At 41.7% G+C, this 17,933-nt stretch overlaps 1 protein-coding gene across 4 annotated transcripts in view; it reads left to right on the top strand.

Annotated features, from left to right (window-relative positions):
• Window positions 1–17,933, top strand: part of ripor1 (RHO family interacting cell polarization regulator 1) — a 108,184-nt gene that overhangs the window by 72,802 nt on the left and 17,449 nt on the right. For all 4 annotated transcript variants that reach the window (XM_047595684.1, XM_047595685.1, XM_047595686.1 and 1 more), the window contains 7 exons: window positions 3,006–3,158; window positions 3,287–3,365; window positions 3,494–3,517; window positions 3,825–3,878; window positions 6,388–6,537; window positions 6,649–6,712; window positions 8,271–8,314. In XM_047595684.1, the coding sequence (XP_047451640.1) occupies window positions 3,006–3,158; window positions 3,287–3,365; window positions 3,494–3,517; window positions 3,825–3,878; window positions 6,388–6,537; window positions 6,649–6,712; window positions 8,271–8,314 (568 nt within the window). The remainder of the gene's footprint in view (window positions 1–3,005; window positions 3,159–3,286; window positions 3,366–3,493; window positions 3,518–3,824; window positions 3,879–6,387; window positions 6,538–6,648; window positions 6,713–8,270; window positions 8,315–17,933) is intronic.

Genomic DNA, 17,933 nt, shown 5'->3' with positions numbered 1-17,933 from the left:
TGTCTGAGTTTAAAAGTATAAAATTACATGTCATCTAAGCCTTAATGTCTTTAAGGCATGCTTGGAGTTTAACAAGTTGATTAGTTTCATCTGGTTTCATGGATAAATATAGCTGGGTGTCATCTGCGTAGCAATGGAAGTTTATGCCATGATTTCTAATATTATTGCCTAAGGGAAGTATGTATAATGTGGATAATATTGGTCCTAGCACAGAACTCCGAGGAACTCCTGTTTACATGGACAAACTGGAATCTGTCTGACAGATATGATTCAAACCAGTGTAATGCAGTTCCTGTAATCTTGATCACACTTTCAAGTCTCTGTAGTAGAATACTGTGATCACTAGTGTCATATGCAGCACTAAAATCTAGCAGGACAAGTATAGAGACAAGTCCATCATCTGAAGCCATGAGGAGATCGTTGGTAACTTTAACCAGAGCCGTTTCTGTACTATGATTAGCTCTAAAACCTGACTGAAACTCTTCAAACAAACCATTCCTGTTTGAATGATCAACCAACTGATTAGCAACAACCCTTTCTAAAACTTTAGAGATAAAAGGAAGGTTTGAAATTGGCCTATGTAACTTTTTTTTGTAAGTGTACAGTTGTTATTTCATATTTATTTAATTAATTTACTATTGTTACACATGTGTGTAACTATATCTACTTATTTGTAGTTCTCCTTTAATTATGTAAGAAGAAAAGGGATGAGTGGGATTGTTTAGTCAAGTTCTTACAATCTTTGGAGAAAAAAAGAAATTGTATTTTTGCATTTTTCCATGCACTGTTTGTGCACATATGCACAAATAGTGCACAAACCCAGTGATACTATGGCTACTACGTCAAGTTCATTGTGTTTGTTTTTTTGTTGTTGTTTTTCAAAATAAAATTTGGTTAAATTACTTCAAATCATGAAATCAAATCAAATCATACTTTATTTATATAGCACCTTTCATGCAAAACAGAAAATGCAACACAAAGTGCTCCACAAGTAAAAACATAAAACATTACAAGAAACAAATCAAGAACACGTGCTCCCACCTACACCCACACACACACATACACATACACACACAAACCCCACACACACATACACACATTACACAGAGACACACACACTGTAAGGAGCTGTAGAGACATAGCAGGGCACTGAGGCTTAAGACAAGGAGGACGCTACCTTTAGGGGGGCCCCTCAATGCACGGGGGGTCCCAGCTCCACAACCAAAGGGGTGCCACCGCAGTGCTCACCCCAACCCGGGCAGAGAGGCAGGACCCACACCTAAGTGTGGGCTGTCCAACCACCTAGACCAAAAGGACCAAAGGGACCAAAGGGACCAAAGGGACCCAAGGGACGGCGCCCCAAGCAGGCCCCCACGAGGAAACACTTGAGAATTAATAAATAAATAAGTAAATGAAATTAATTAATAAATAAGTAAGTAAAATAAATAAAGGAAATAAGTAACTTAAAACACTGTTTATCCAATACAAATATATTTTAAAAGTATGATAATATATGTCAAATAGAATTGAGAAGAATTAAATCAATAATGTGATAAAATAGAATTAAGGAAAAATAAAATCATGAAAAAGCTGAGTGACTGTGTGCTAAAAAAAGATGAGTCTTGAGCATCTTTCTAAAAGTATCAACTGTGTGTTTGTAAGTACTTTTTCTTTTTTTTAACTTTTTCAGCACATTTTAGCAATACTGTGACAATAATGATAATTATGATAATTTAGGTCACAATAATTGTGACATGAAAGTTTCCAATGGCACACCAATAACTATGAAAACAACTGTACATTTTATGTGATTTTACGCAAACTTTATGACCACCACCAAAATGACTCCATCCCTCCTCACCCAGAACATACCAGTAATTCGCCCATGCACAGTGGGAAACATAGCATCTGACATAACATCTTAACCCAATTGACCATCTTTGGGATGTGCTGGAGAAGGCTTGCACAGTGGTCAGACATCAATCAATATCTTCAATACAAGATTTTGGGGAAAAATGGAGGGAAATAAATCTTGTGATATTCGAAGCAGTGCCACCGTGAATGTATGCTCTAATCAAAGCTAAAGGTGGACCAATAAAATATTTTTAGAAAAAAATTCAACAAGAAAGGGTTGTTGAGAAGCTAGCAGTGATTCAGACTCAGTGTCTTTGTTGGTTTATTGCAATTATTCTATGGTGGAAGGAGACATACACATAGAGTAAAACCCTGAGAGCATGAAACACCAAATGTAAAGTAACACCAGGCTTTCTAATCCAAGCTCATGTTATTTCTGTGTTCTGGTTTTTGCAAAAGAAAAGGAAGCGAGAAGGTTAGGAAACAGCAGTTAGAATGTACTGTGCTTACAATGTGAAACAGGAAAGTCAGCAGTTTGCACCGAGAAAGTTATTTTCACTTTAAGATAAACTTTCACTGAACTTATGCTGACTTAGGAACTCATTTAAATACATGTATATATACATACATTTTTTCTACCAGCTGTTTTGCACTGTCTGCATCCCCGTAAACAGAAATGTGTGGATATATACATATATTTATATACACAAGCATACTTATTTCCAATATTTTCTTACTTGAACATTACCTTGTTTGTTTGTAATATATTGTTTTTTTTATATCTTACATATTCCTATATTTTTATTCTTTAGTCTGCCCATATGTGCACTGCAGGCACTGTCTGTGATGCTGAATGTCTCTGCTGCTGTTAACAGTGAGAATTATTTATTCATCCCCATTGCAGGATAAAGGCATATCTTTAAGAGGTCACATAAGGACATACAGGCACTATATATAAGATATATAAAAATAAGAATATAATTTTCCATTACGATACATAAAAGTTGACTCATTGAACTACATACAAGAATTCCAATTATGTATCTGTACTTTCTTGTACCTGTATCGCAATTGAGTTTGATCATGCTCATTTGTCTCTGGCGTGTAAGCTATTTGTCAATGATGACAATCTAACATTTCTGTTATTGCAGGAACCTCTCCGTTTTCAGCACTCCAGGTCTCAGCAGGAAGCCCAGCAGAGCCTACAGGATTTTCACTATGTCCAACAAGTCCAATCCACCACATAAAGTTCCTCAACCAGAACGACTTGATCAAGTCTATGAGGCACTGAAGAAAGGTCTTCAGTGAGTATGCTCACAAAAAATAGTACTCATGTAGCAAACTCTGCACCAACTTTCTAGTCTCATTACCTGGACAATGTTGCATACTACACATCAACAACAATTTACAGGATGTGTCTGTGCTCTCTCAGGTCTTACCTGCAAGTTCATCAGATGGATTTGGATAGCCTCACTAGACAAATAAAACAATCAAAGAGAAATTCCAGACTGGTATGTGATGCTTCACCGTTAGGTTCATCAGCACAAATTCAAATCTAAAAACTTTTTACCTCTTCACATCATCACATTAGTGCTCCATCTCCACAAATGTGACATACCTAACCTTTTCTGTCTCCTAGGGTTTACTTTATGAGCTGGACAAGGTGAGCTACTGCAAATTCTTCTGTTATTACTTCTGAAAGAACTTGAAACAGGCTTATACAAGAATTCTATTGTGTTTTGTAAGAACTGCTCTGTTTTAAATTGTTTACAAATCTCCCAAGACTCCACAGACTCCCTCCCTTTACTGCTTTCACTTTAATCTGAAACATTTGTGGAAGTATTTGTGAGTTGTACGGTTTACATTATAGGGGAATCACCCTACTGTAATGTTGGATGTTGAGTGATTTATATTGAAAACAGTACAGCTGTTGACTAATATATACGTAACTCTGTGCTTTCCATTGACAGCAAGTGAAGGTAACTGAGAGGTATATCAGACGACTGGAGTTTCACCTCAGCAAGGTAAGACCAACACATTCCCTTAAAATTTTATTTTGTTTTTGGAAACCTCTTTGTATATGTATCTGTCTAGCTGGGTTAGTGTTTGTTGACTCAATGGACAAAATAGAAAAATCTCAAAATACAACACATAGGCCTTGGAGTAAAGACATTTTTTCCAATCTTTGATACAGAAATATATTTTTTAGGTGTCTAGTGTTGGTAAAGGTCTTTGTGGTAGACCAACCTTTGGACCAACCATGAAAAACTTCCCATTGACATTATTGTTGCCGTGTATACTAATTTTTTTTTTTTAGATTCTCAAGAGTAACTGGAAAAATTTTAATCATAAACCATCTTAATCATAAATAAAAAAAAAAAGTTCATATGCAATACTTTGTCCTTTGCAGTCTATGAAGAGAGCATGGGATTCCTTCTTTGTGATGCTCTGCGAGGCCCTTACTGCAGCTGTCTCTATTTGCTGTTTGTTCAAGCCTCCCTCTGCCTTTAGTTTTAGCTTCAGCACGATCAGTTTGAGGGCAGATGACAGACTCGGTATTATAGAATAATGCATTTGTTTATCTTAAAACTCCTGGGTTGATTTAACAGTGTGTTTTGTCATTGTCCTTTTTTAATTTGTTTGGCCGAAAATGGGCAAATGGTACAATACATATTAAATACATCCAGCTCCTTCTGTCTTCTGTAATATTATGATGTTGTGTTTTTCGGCTCATGAGACATTTGAAGCTTGAGCCAAACATTTTTCTTCCTATTTACACTACCAGTCAAAAGTTTGGACACATGTTCTCATTCAGTGTTTTTTCTTTATTTTTTATTACTTTCTACATTGTAGATACATACCAAAAACAGAAAATATAAGAATCAACATATATGGAATTATGTAGCAAAGAAAAAAATGTTGAATAACTTAAAATTTGTTTTATATTTTAGATTCCTCAGAGTATCCACCCTTTGCTTTGTTGACAGTGCTGCAAACCCTTGGCCTTCTCTCAATGACCTTCATGATGTATTCATCTGAAATGGTTATTATTTCAAAGGTGTGCCTTGTCAGGGTTCATTTGTGGAATTTCTTGCCTTCTTAATGGGGTTGGAACCATGAGTTGTGCAAAAGTCAGGTTGGTACACGGCTGACAGCCCTATTTGACAACTGTTCATAGAATTCATATTATAGCAATAACCAATCAACTAAATACAGAGAAACGACAGTCCATCATTACTTTAAGGACTGAAGGTTAGTCATACCAGAAAACTACAAAAACTTTGAGTGCGTCCGTTTTCACTCCGGTCCCAACGCCGCATGAACGTGATTGTTTCCATTGCAGGTTCCGCAGATACCGTCGTCTTCTCGTATGTCTTCGGCTTGCTGCAGAAAGTCGTAAATGTATATGAAGGCAAAAAAAGGCAGCATCGTGGATGTTTGTTTACAGTTGTCGCCTCTGTATGCAAATGGCAGTGTATGATGACGTTACGGCAATTGAGTGCCGTATAATTTCCTTGGGGAATGACTAAGGGGAAGGGCTAAGGGGTAGGGCTAAGGGGGAGAATTGGGATTGGGCCCAAGAGTCACCTCTGCTGTTCATCTGGTTCATCTGGTCACCAGCTGCAGAAATCACAAGTTAACAGCACCTTAGAACAGAGCCTAGAGTTCTAGTAGCAGACACATCGACTGTTCGGAGGAGACTGCACGAATCAGGCCTTTATGGTTGAATAGATGCTAAAAAAAAAAAAAAAAAAAACATTACTAAGGAAAAACAAGCGGAAGACAGTGCAAGTCTGATGCTGTGGGGGTGTTTTCCTGGTGACACTGTTGGGGATTTATTCAAAATTGAAGGCACACTGAACCAGCATGAGGACAATGACCCCAAACACACTTCCAGGCTGTTTAAGGGGTATTTGTCCAAGAAAGAGAGTGATGGAGTGCTGTGCCACATGACCTGGCCTCCACAGTCACATGACCTCAAACCAGTTGAGATGGTTTGGGATGAGATGGACCGCAAGGTAAAGGCAAAAGGGCCTTTACAAAACAAGTGCTCAGCATCTCTGAGAACTCCTTCAAGACTGAAACCATTTCATGTGACTAGTCCATGAAGTTCATCGAGAGAATGCCAAGTGTGTGCAATGTAGTAAGCAAAGTAAGGTTGACTATATCGAATAATCAAAAATATATAACTCATTTTGAGGGATTTTACACTATGTTTACTGCATAATTCCATATCTGTTCATGCATAGTTTTGAGTCCAGTCATTTCACTGGTAGTGTAAATCGTTCATATACTCTTTCTGATAGATAACCTCTTCAGTATGTTCACCAAATTATATTATTCAACGATTATATAACAATAACTTAACAACTTGCTGAGTTACTGTTATATAAGCGGACTTGTCAAACATAACAGCCTGGCTGGTATGTCATGACCTGTCGCAACACAACAAGCCTAGTTGTGATATTGGTATTATAGAATAGAGTACAACATATTGTAGATTCTCTTTAGCCTTTTCTGTGTATTTCCCAGATTGAGGAGCTATATGAAGCCTACTGCCTGCAGAAGAGACTAAGGGATGGAGCCAATAAAATTGTGAGGGCATACACTTCCTCTACAGGAAGTAAGGAAGCAAGGGAGAGTTTAGCTGAAGCCAATAAAGGATACAAAGAGTACACAGAGGTAAGATGAAGAGCAGTGGAGGGAAAGAGTGATAAAAAATATAAATATAATAATCATTATTATTATGCCCCCCCCCCCCCCACCCCCCCCCCCCCCCCCCGCTCTCTGTAGAACATGTGTGTTTTGGAGAGTGACATGGAGAACCAGCTGGGAGACTTCCACATTAAGATGAAAGGTAGGAGTGAGTCTTTACTTAATGGTATGGGTCAAAATACCATGGAATTTCTCTGAATGAATGAGGCAAAACTCTCCAAGTCAATCTCAGTTGCTGACAACCTAGTAGGTGGTGGGAGGTCGTCTACACCTGTCAAGTGTTCAATTTGTGCCAGTCTAGTAGCCCTTGAGGCCCACTGTATGTCAGTTGCAGTTCATGCATGCCTTATCAGACAGTCCTTTGCAAAGGTGGTCCGGGCTGAGGCATGCAGGGCGTAGGTCGTGCCCATCGTCCCCTGGCAGAGCAGTCCCAAAGCCAACACAATAATGTACATCCTCCATCATGAGGTAGGGCCGACGGCTACGAGCCAGTAGCAGGAATGGGGGTGAGAACACAAGCTTCACAGGGCACCCAGACAGAGGCCAGCCCGAATCAGGAGAGGGGAGCGAAAACGCTGCCTTCACTACTCCTAAGCGTCTAGGTTGAGACAAAACTAAAAATGCACTGTCAGAATAATGTGAAACAAAAAGGACCGTCAAATGGGAGCAGCTGCAAAGCCCGCAGCATCACCAGGGCCAAACATTAACTGAAAACACCCAAGATAAAACACTCGGGGCACATTTGGGGGTGTGGGTGGGATCATACGCGGAGTTGTTGGTGTGTGTTGTTGTAACATAAATGTATGGGAGACAAGGGTCAGCAGTGTTAACAGCAGAGACATCAGAGAAGTCCCTGATTAATGAATTGGTCTCAGCTGTGAATCTGGCCTGCTGGTCAGATGGCAACTTGAGGTGGTTGTTGATGACAACAGAAGCGCGCAGACAGAGAGGAAGGGGTGGTTTTCTCCTTTGCTGGTCTCACATTTGAGCTTACTGTGACAAAACAGTAGCTCCTGTCAGAAAAACATGCAGACCGAGGGCATCGTAAGACCTTCCTGAAGACTTTGATATGTTTTTTGTCTGTTTTTTTAGAGACGTTGCCTCGTGGCCCTTCAGCTATAGCTGTAGGGGCCAGTGCCTCGGCCATTGCCCCATGGCCCTAATACTAATAATAAGAAACATGCAGAGCAACAGTAGTTATGGCCCCTTCAGCTATAAAGATATAAAGATATAAAGATAATAAAGATTAGCAAACGGCGTTTCAGCCTAGCTGTGACTGCATGCGACTCGCATGCGAGAACAAAACAGGAAACGACATGCTGGTTGGCCCCATTGACTGTATAGATAATGGACAAACCCATAGTGGTGATACTGGTTGGTCCTGGGACTTAAAGCCTTTCCAGGCCACCCAGGTTGGTACTGCGCATGCGCGAAGGGACCATTCAGTGCTTGAAGCACCACCTCTGGCGGTCAGGAGGGACAATGTGGGACTGAGTAGCTAAAACTACAACGTTGTAGCAGAAGAAAGACTTGTGATCTACACGTCAACTGATTTATTACAATGTTATCCTTTATTCCCACCCTTGATTTTAATGTAGTATGACTTTCATACTGTACTAAAATGCCAACTAAAATGCCATTGTTTCATTGGACTACAGAAGAGAATCTGACTGCTACACACATTTGTACTTGTCTTTTAGGTTTGGCAGGATTTGCTAGACTGTGTGCTGGTGACCAGTATGAGGTTTGTCTCTATATTATCTGTTATTTTGTTTGTGTGTCTTGTCCTCCTTGATCATTTTCATTCTTTTCATACATTGCATAATTAATATATATTTCATATTATTGCCAGTTAAATGCATAGTATGTAAAACCACATGTATATCAGATACAACCTGCACACTGTTAATCACAAAATAATTCTAATAAGAAAGAAAGAAATTATATAAATTACAGATAATTAAATCTTTATAAATAAAGAACAACACACAACAACAAAGCATACACCCACAGTGTCTTGAATGACATTTTCCTCACCTGCCTTTGCACACATATTAACTTAAGTGACATCCCATTCTTTTTTTTTTTTGTCTGCATTTGTCTGCATAGTTGAACACCACAGGGTGTCAACATTATATGAGGTTGATGCAGTTATATTCTTGCAGCTGAAAGCTTTATTACTTCAGTGCGTGGATGTGACCATCACCAGCCCTCCCTGGAAACTATCCTGTTGATCTTTATTGAGTGTAGTAACCGTGTGTGGCAGGGAGGGCAGTGCTACATCTCAGTGAATAGAGGGGGAGAACAAAGGACAGAAAAGATGTGGAAGGACAGACAGTGGAAGAGGGCCATGTGGTGCTGGTAGGAACTGGTGGTGTGTATGGTTCTGTGCTTCCCAAGTCACCTCACTCAAGTATGACTGGGTACAGGGAGGTGTTGTGTAGATCTCAGGAGAGATGAGAGAGTCCAGGGGGGTAAGGGTGTCCCAATAGAGGAGAGAAGTCTGCCATAGGGCACGTAGTGATAGAGTGAAAACAATAATCCAGCCCTTAATAGCCGGGACTCATCAATTCTTCTTGATGTGATCCAGCATGGGCTGGCAGGTGACAACATACATGCATGTGGACATTCCCTAAATATGAGTGAGACTATTACCAGGGCCCAGAGTAAGGTCAGAAGCCGCAGCCCCCGAGAACCCCCACCCCAGTGTGGGGAGCATGGGTAAAAAGACCAGAGAACCACTGTCGCCATGGGGCATGCCACACCCCACCGCACATGGGGAGCGACGATGAACACCCCCAGACCGACCAAGTGAACACAAGCCGGTGCAGGCCAGAGCGGCCCCCACACAGACACTGATGTTGGACAAGAAGGCCTGGCTCGCAGTCTTCGCTCTAATTCATCCCAAAGGTGTTCTTTTGGGTTGAGGTCAGGACTCTATGCGCATTTGTGAATTTGTGAGGTCGGAGGTCTCCCACACCAAACTTGTTCATCCATGTCTTTATGGACCTTGCAGTCATGTTGGAACAGGAAGGGCCACACCCAAACTGTTCCCACAAAGTTGGGAGCATGGAATTGTATAAAATCTCTTGGTATGCTGACATATTCAGAATTCTTTTCACTTGAACTAAGGGGCCAAGCCCAGCTTCTAAAAAAGAAACCCACACCAAAATGTCCCTTCCACCAAACTTCACACTTGGCACAATGCATTCAGACAAGTACCATTCTCTTGGAAACTGTCAAAACCAGATTCATCCATCAGATTTCCAGAGTCACTCCAGAGGACGCATCTCCACTGCTCCGGAGTCCAGTAGCGACTTGCTTTACACCACTGTATCCGGCGTTTTGCATTGCACTTGGTGATATATTGCTTGAATTCAGCTGTTTGGCCATGGAACCCCATTTCATGAAGCTCTATATGCACTGTCCTTGAGTCCTCTGAGGTCACGTCCACACGTACCAGAAGAATCTTTCTTTCTCTGGTTTTCTTTGGCATCAGTCTGAGAATTTCTCCGCATCTAGTTGTAGAAACACTGTAGTAAATATCCCAGGCCTATGCATAGTACTGTTTCTGCTACAGTACTCAGCCAAAAAAAGAAGAAGCTGCGCATTCGCATCAACCCTGCACACCGGATTATGGTCCGTAATCCTTTTTAATTCATCATAATGGTGAAGCAACGGTATACAGCATATTGCCCTGGCCACCTAACAATGGCCAATATCTGATGCAGCACCGTCACAACCCTGTAGGTTGGTGTTATACACCTGTGGTCATGGAAGTGATTGGAACACCTGAATTCAGTTATTTGGATGGGTGATCGACTTTTGGCAATATAGTGTATCATTTAAGTGTTTGTAGCTGCTGTGTATATCCACCTGCAGCCTAATCATAATGTAACTATTAGCAGGCTGCATGACAGCATCAGCAACCAACAGAACAAATACTCAAGGGCAGACCTGGGCATTTCACGGCCCGCGGGCCACATACGGCCCCGCGGTATGTCAGCGTTTTTTCTTGAATATTGTCCATCGGGGAGTTACGGTAATTCAAATACAGCAAGCTTCTCTTTGTGGGCAGACAAACATTCAGGTCTTAAAGGGTTTAACATTTATTGAGCTTTATTGAGATACAGAAAACAATTCATGTAGCTACATGGTCCCTCCTTGGTCCACTGACGTTTTCCAAAGAGGACAAATTTTCCAACATTCCAATGCGTTTTATCCAAAACTATAGATCGATTGTGTTTCATTTTCCTCTTCAACCTACTGCAAAACTCATAAATTTAAATAAATATTTACAGAATATTCTTATGTTTCTGATTACCAGTAGCAGCTTATCAACATATATAATTTACTGCTTTTTACAATGGGAGAAAATTAATATTGAGCAGAATTACGTTCAAGTTATCATTTGGTTTGGCCCTCCAACACAGTTCAGATTTTTCATGTGGCCCCCTGTAGAAATTAATTGCCCAGCCCTGCTCAAGGGCTTCTTAATCATGGCTGGAGTCTTTATCCACACCGACTTAAAGACTGTGCTCCCCAGATTTCACATGAATGTGGACATTAAAACAAGAAACACCAGCATTTCGGGAGCCTACAAAGCCCGCCCGTCCCCTCACCTAGGACAGGTCTCAAACCCTCTGCCATTCTGATGCTAGCGATCGTGAAATACATAGACAGTCTGGTGCTACGGCATGTCAAGTCCCATATTCTTCCTGGCTTTGACCAGAGCAGGTCCAACACATCAACAGATGACGCCATCTCTGTCACTTTCCGCACCGCTCTCAGCCACATTGAAAGCCCCCAAACATAGATCAGGATGCTGTTTGTTGACTTAAGCTTGGCATTTAACTCCATCATCCCCAGCCAACTGATCAACAAACTGCAGACACTGCAACTTGGAACCTCCCTCTCGTTGTGGATCAAGGAGTTCCTGACTAACAGAGCATGTCATGATGCACCTCCACATCCTTCACCATTGTCCTTAAAACTGGTGTTCCACAAGGCTGTGTTCTGAACCAGTCTTGTACACGCTTTACACCCTTGGCCCCCTCCCTCCAACAAACACACACAAAGATGCTCTTTGCACTAGTTTTAATACAGACTATTTATGTATGACATTTTTAACAGCACAATATTTATTACTCATATTACCTATATTTTTTCTATGCTTGTGACATTGTAGCTGCTAAAAGAATTAATGAAATTTCATTGCATTCATGTAAAATGACAATAAAGCTTGTTAATCGTATATGAGTATACTGCTGAAGCCACATTACAAGGTGTTTGCCAACAGATTACTATCAACACATCACATCATTAGTCAAAGGTACTGCTATGTTGTATTATACAGCTTATTAGCATTCTCCATTTCATACAAAACAATGCCTGTGTGGACTTTTCCCTTGTCTGAACCAGACCAAGGTATGCAATTTATTCTCTTAGATGGTATTCTGGCTTGCTCTCAGCCAATGATGTATGACAAAACCACCCGTGCTTATCCCTCTGAAAAGGAGACTAGAATCGTTCTGGACTTTTCAGCATCCTCTCCATACAATGAAGACTGTAATTACGTATGTTCAGTCTCTGTTTCTAAAGATCAGCAGCATGTGATGAGCATGTCTGTACAAGTACAAGGTCAGTCTTTCTGACTGAAAAGACCATGTCAGTGGTTCCAGATAGCCATATTAAACATTTCCTACTACAGATGTTTTAGGCATTCATACTTCCAGAGTCAGAATGAACCAGGCTTAGAAGAACTCCATCCTTAATGACTCCTGGTCACGGCTTGGGACTGGATCCAAGGTTAGCTCCACTCCATATGAGTCCTGGTCTCACATCCATGTGCGCGGCGGGAGTGAAAGGCGCTCTTCTCATGCACACTACCACTACAACATCCGGTTGGAAAACAGGTATGACATCCTCGACATGTATGACTTTCCTTCTCTGGCTCCACCATCCCAGCCGGTGCGTCCATCCCCACGGAGGCCCTGTAGTCCTCCGTCACCTCTATCTGATTGGTCTGGGCGGCGTCCCCGCGCCAGGCTTCACCACTCCATACCGTGCTTCAAACCGGCACCATGGAAGTCCTCTGCCCACCCAGCCCTCACCATTGAAGTCCTCCTCACCGTCCACACACCTGGCTGCTGCAACTTCTGTCCTGCGTCCTGCTGCCACCTCTGGCCAACGGCGTCCATCCCACCCAGGAACCGCGCCGGACACCGCTGCTGGCCGAACACCTACTCCTCTTTTCCACCTTTACTCCATCTTTTTCACCTCCTTAATCGTCCGAGACTCCATAGTCCGTAACATCCACTTCGCAAACGCCATCACTCACTCCTTTCACTCACTCCAGCTACTACTCCTGACATCTTGAAGAAACTCCCTGGATTTCTGGATTCTGGATTTCTGCCCACCATTGCCAAAATTTTACTTCACTGCAGCTCAAATGACACTGCTCGACAACAGTCAGAACTGACAAAAGCAGACTTCATCCGCCTCCTCAACCTCCTCAATAGCTGTGGAAAAACTGTTTTTATTTCTGGACCAATACCTAAACTGGGTTGCGGTGTGGGGTGTTTCAGCAGGATTCTTTATCTTCACACCTGGCTCCAATCTGTCCGCACAGAACACAAAAAAACTACATCCACAACTTTGGCCTGTCCTGGGAACGTTCCACTTTGTATACAAGAGACGGTCTTCATTTAAACACGCTGGGAAACCGCATGCTCACTGCCAACCTGCATCATGCTGTGCATTACGCCCGCAAGTGACTATCTTCACTTACCTACCAGTCTGATTGCTCTTCCTCCCCCAAGCCCAAAACAAGCCCCGCTACACTTGTAATTCATGCCATCTCCCCCTTGTGGCTAGATCCTCCACCTCGCTCTTATAAAACAATTCATTTGTCAAAACATTATCCCCTCTAAGAATACCACTACTCTCCCTTCGTCCCCCTTCAGGCCCCATTGTCCCCGTGTCATTACACCCCCCCTGCCACTGGTCTCCCCATTGAGACCGTTGTGACAGTTAGGCCCCTCAGTACTCATGTCACTTTCAAAGCTGTAAATTATAACAGCCTCTCCCACATAATACTCAGGGTTCGTGCCACACCACCTCCCTCCTTGTGTAACCTGGCCCTCCTAAATGTGAGGTCTCTCTCAAACAAGACCTTCATTTAAAATGACCTCATCTTATCCTCCCACCTGGATTTCTAATTTTTAGTAGAAACTTGGTTGAAACCCGGTGAACTCACCCAACTCCTGGAAGTGTGACCCCCACCCCCCAACCCCCACTATGATTTTATCAACTCCCCCTGGCTTAATGGCTGAGGGGGAGGCCGAGCAGCCATTTTCAGAGACTCTTTTAACTGCACACCCATTGCCACTGATGTCTTTTCCAGCTTTGAAGTTCTGATGTTTAAACCAGTAAAGTATGTCCAGTCCTGTGTGCCACTGTGTCCAGTCCTAACCATAAGCTTTGTCTAAAAGGAAAGTCTTAAGCCTGACCTTAAAAGTAGAGATGGTGTCTGCCTCCTGAAACCAAACTGGGAGCTGGTTCCACAGGAGAGGAGCCTGATAGCTAAAAGGCTCTACCTCCCATTCTACTTTTAGAAACTCCAGGAACCACAAGTAGACCTGCATTTACAGATAGTAGTGATCTTTTGGGACAATATGGTTCTATGAGGTCTTTCAGATATGATGGGGCTAGGCATTTCAAGGCCTTGTATGTAAGGAGGAGGAGCCAGAGAAGAGAAGCTAAAACTGGAAAATATGATCTCCCTTGCTAATTCCTGTCAGTGCTCTTGCTGCAGCATTTTGGATCAATTGGAGGCTTTTTAAAGAGCTATTTGGACAGCCAGACAGTCATGAGTTACAATAATCCAGCATGGAAGACACAAATGCATGAACTAGTTTTTCAGCATCACTCTGAGAAAGGAAGGTCCTAATTTTGATGACATTACAAAGGTGAAAGAAAGCAGTCCTGGTCACCTGCTTTATGTGAGAATTAAAGGAAATATCCTGGTCAAATATAACACCAAGGTTTTTCACAGTAGTACTGGTGGCCAAGGTAATGCCATCCAACAAAAGCAGGTGATTAGATAACGAATCTCTGACATGTTTAGAGCCAAATACAATGACTTCTGTTTTGTCTGAGTTTAAAAGTAGAAAATTACAGGTCATCCAAGCCTTTATGTCTTTAAGGCATGCTTGGAGTTTAACCAGCGGATTAGTTTCATCTGGTTCCATGGATAAATATAGCTGGGTAACATCTGCGTAGCAATGGAAGTTTATGCCGTGCTTTCTAATAATATTGCCTAAGGGAAGCATGTATAATGTGAATAATATTGGTCCTAGCACAGAACCCTGAGGAACTCTGTAGCTTACTTTGGTATATGTAGAAGAATTGTTGTTTACATGGACAAACTGGAATCTGTCTGATTCAAACCAGTGTAATGCAGTTCCTGTAATCTTGATCACACTTTCAAGTCTCTGTAGTAGAAAACTGTGATCAATAGTGTCAAATGCAGCACTAAGATCTAGCAGGACAAGTATTGAGACAAGTCTATCGTCTGAAGCCATGAGAAGATTGTTGGTAACTTTAACCAGAGCCATTTCTGTACTATGATGAGCTCTAAAACCTGACTGAAACTCTTCTAACAAACCATTCCTGTTTAAATGATCAATCAACTGATTGACAACAACCCTTTCCAAAACTTTAGAGATAAAAGGAAGGTTGAAAATTGATCTATAGTTGGCTAAAACATCTGGGTCAAGAGTGGGTTTTTTAAATAATGGTTTAATTACAGCAGTTTTTAAAAGACTGGGGCACATATCCTGTTAATAAAGATAAGTTTATCTGATTTAATATGGAGGTATTAATTATTGGAAAAACCTCCTTGAGAAATTTAGTCGGGATGTGATCCAAGTATCGACTAGGTCCTACAGAGGTTTCTAATGCCACTGTACTTACATCTTTGACGGCTGGAAGGATACTATGAATTTTATCTTTAATGCCAACAATTTCATCAGTAAAGAAGCCCATGAAGTCATTACTGCTGAGGGCTGAAGGAATAGATGACTCAACAGAGCTGACTCTTTGTCAGCCTGGCTACAGTGCTGAAAAGAAATCTGGGGTTGTTCTTGTTTTCTTCTATTAATGAAGAATAATATGCTGTTCTAATCTTACGGAGAGTTTTTTTTATAAGTTGTTAAACTATCTTTCCAGGCTATGTGAGCTTCTTCAGAACTAGTGGAATGCCAAATTCTGTCCAGCTTTTGAACTGCCTGCTTTGAACTATACAACTGTGAATTATACCATGGAGCTACCCTCCTACGATATATCACCTTCTTTTTAAGAGGAGCAACTAGATTTAGAGTTGTACTAAGTGATGCTGTCATGCTGTCAACAAAATAATCCATTTGTGATGGAGTTAGATTGTGGTTGCTGTCATCCATACCACTAACATAAGGCACTGAGGTAAATACTCAAGGAATTAATGCCTTATATCTAGTTATAACATCATCAGAAGTGTCTACCATAACGAAATGTCTTTCCAATTTCTGTGTAATCTCTTATCGTAAATTCAAATGTTACAAGGAAATGAACGGACAGTAGAGTGTTATGAGAATACATTGTTAGATCTTCGGTTTCTATGCTCTAAGTTAGTACAAGATCTAAAGTGTGATTGAAAGAGTGAGTTAAACCATTTACATTATGAGAAAAGCCAACTGAGACTAGTAATGACATAAATGAAGAGCTGAGACTGTCACTGCCAACATCAACATGGATGATAAAAAATCTGGAAGCAGACAGCACACTTATGGAGTTTGGGGAGTTATGGGTGGGAGACAGTACTAGAGCATAGTGATGGGCATTCCGGCTCTTTTTAGAGAGTTTGTTCTTTTGGCTCAGCTGACTAAAAAGAGCCGTCTCTTTCGGCTCCCAAGTGGCTCCTCATTAAATTAATTCATTACCAAAAATAATCTCCACCTAGTAACACAATCTTGTTTGAGCCTCAGGCATGCCCATCCGTTGTTGGGTAGATTTGAGCTTCTCTGTGGCTGTTGTGCTCCCGTGGAAGAATTCCACGAGAACACTATCGCCTTCACTTTGTCCACAGTGGGCTTCATCACCTTCAGAGCATCTCTTACAAACAGATTAATTGTGTGTGCAAGACATGGGTGGTGCGTCCATTTCAGGGTTTTAATTGCTTTTGTTATGTTAACTGTATTGTCACTAATACAGTAAACCACTTTGTTTTCCACATCCCACTCTTCTGCCACTTTGAGCAGCTCCTCTGCTAAAGTCGCAGATGTGTGTTTGTCACTGAACTCAAAACAATCCAGCGGATTTTGTAGTATTCAACAAAGTGTCATGTAATTGACATGTAGGATTGGGTGGTTTGGCCTTTTGTATAAACTGTCTCATAGAGCTCTGAGTTGGTTGTGATGGTGTAATGATTGATGCTGTAGGCACTACAACAGCAGCAACAGTTGCAGTGGATACACTGGCACCTTCATTAACAGCAGGTTTCCTTGTTTGCCTTTTTTCCTCCAACTGAACTGATGGGTGGGCAGTTCTTAGGTGTCTGTGCAGATTGTTTGTAGAGCCTACTCTGTAAGAAATGCTCACCTTACATAGTCTACACTCTGCCTTTGAACTGTCAATTACTTTGAAATGTGTCCAAATTTTTTACTACATTTTCTGCTGTCCTGCATTCTTTCAGCTTTTCAGCGTACTGTGTCTAGCGCAAGTTCTCTCTCACTTTCGTCTCCCTCCCTCCAGCTCGTATGCTGCTCAGTGCACACTGTACTGTTTGCTTCTGTAAACCCTCCTCTCCCCCTTCTGATCAGTGTTGACACACAGATGCCACCACACATCCTGACCAGTCACGTGCGGCTTTAACAGAAAGAAAAGGGGGAAAAAAACAACAACAACAAATCGGCTCCCGATCAGGAGCCAGCTCCCGTCGTTCACTTCAAAGAGACGGCTCTTTGAGCGGGATTGTTCGTGACCAACACATCAGTACTAGAGAAGCAGCAGAGAGGCATGTAAGACTGCAGCTCTGCCTCCTGGGTTGAACTCTGGGTTGTCATGGTTTTGGGGTGTTAATAAAATTGGCCAAATTCCTAGAGATAAGAGAAGCACCCTCCAAGGTGGGGTGAACTCCATCTCATCTAATCAGACCAGGCTTTCCCCAGAAGGAGTTCCAATTATCAACGTAGGCCACGTCGTTGGCTGGACACCACCTATATAACCAGCGGTGGAATGACGACATGTGACTAAACATATCGTTACTGGTCAGATTGGGCAGGGGACCAGAGAAAATTACGGAGTCCGACATAGTTTTTGCAAAC

Source organism: Mugil cephalus, chromosome 10, assembly GCF_022458985.1.
Source record: "Mugil cephalus isolate CIBA_MC_2020 chromosome 10, CIBA_Mcephalus_1.1, whole genome shotgun sequence".
Taxonomy (NCBI): domain Eukaryota; kingdom Metazoa; phylum Chordata; class Actinopteri; order Mugiliformes; family Mugilidae; genus Mugil; species Mugil cephalus.
This window is presented reverse-complemented; position numbering and strand designations above follow the sequence as displayed.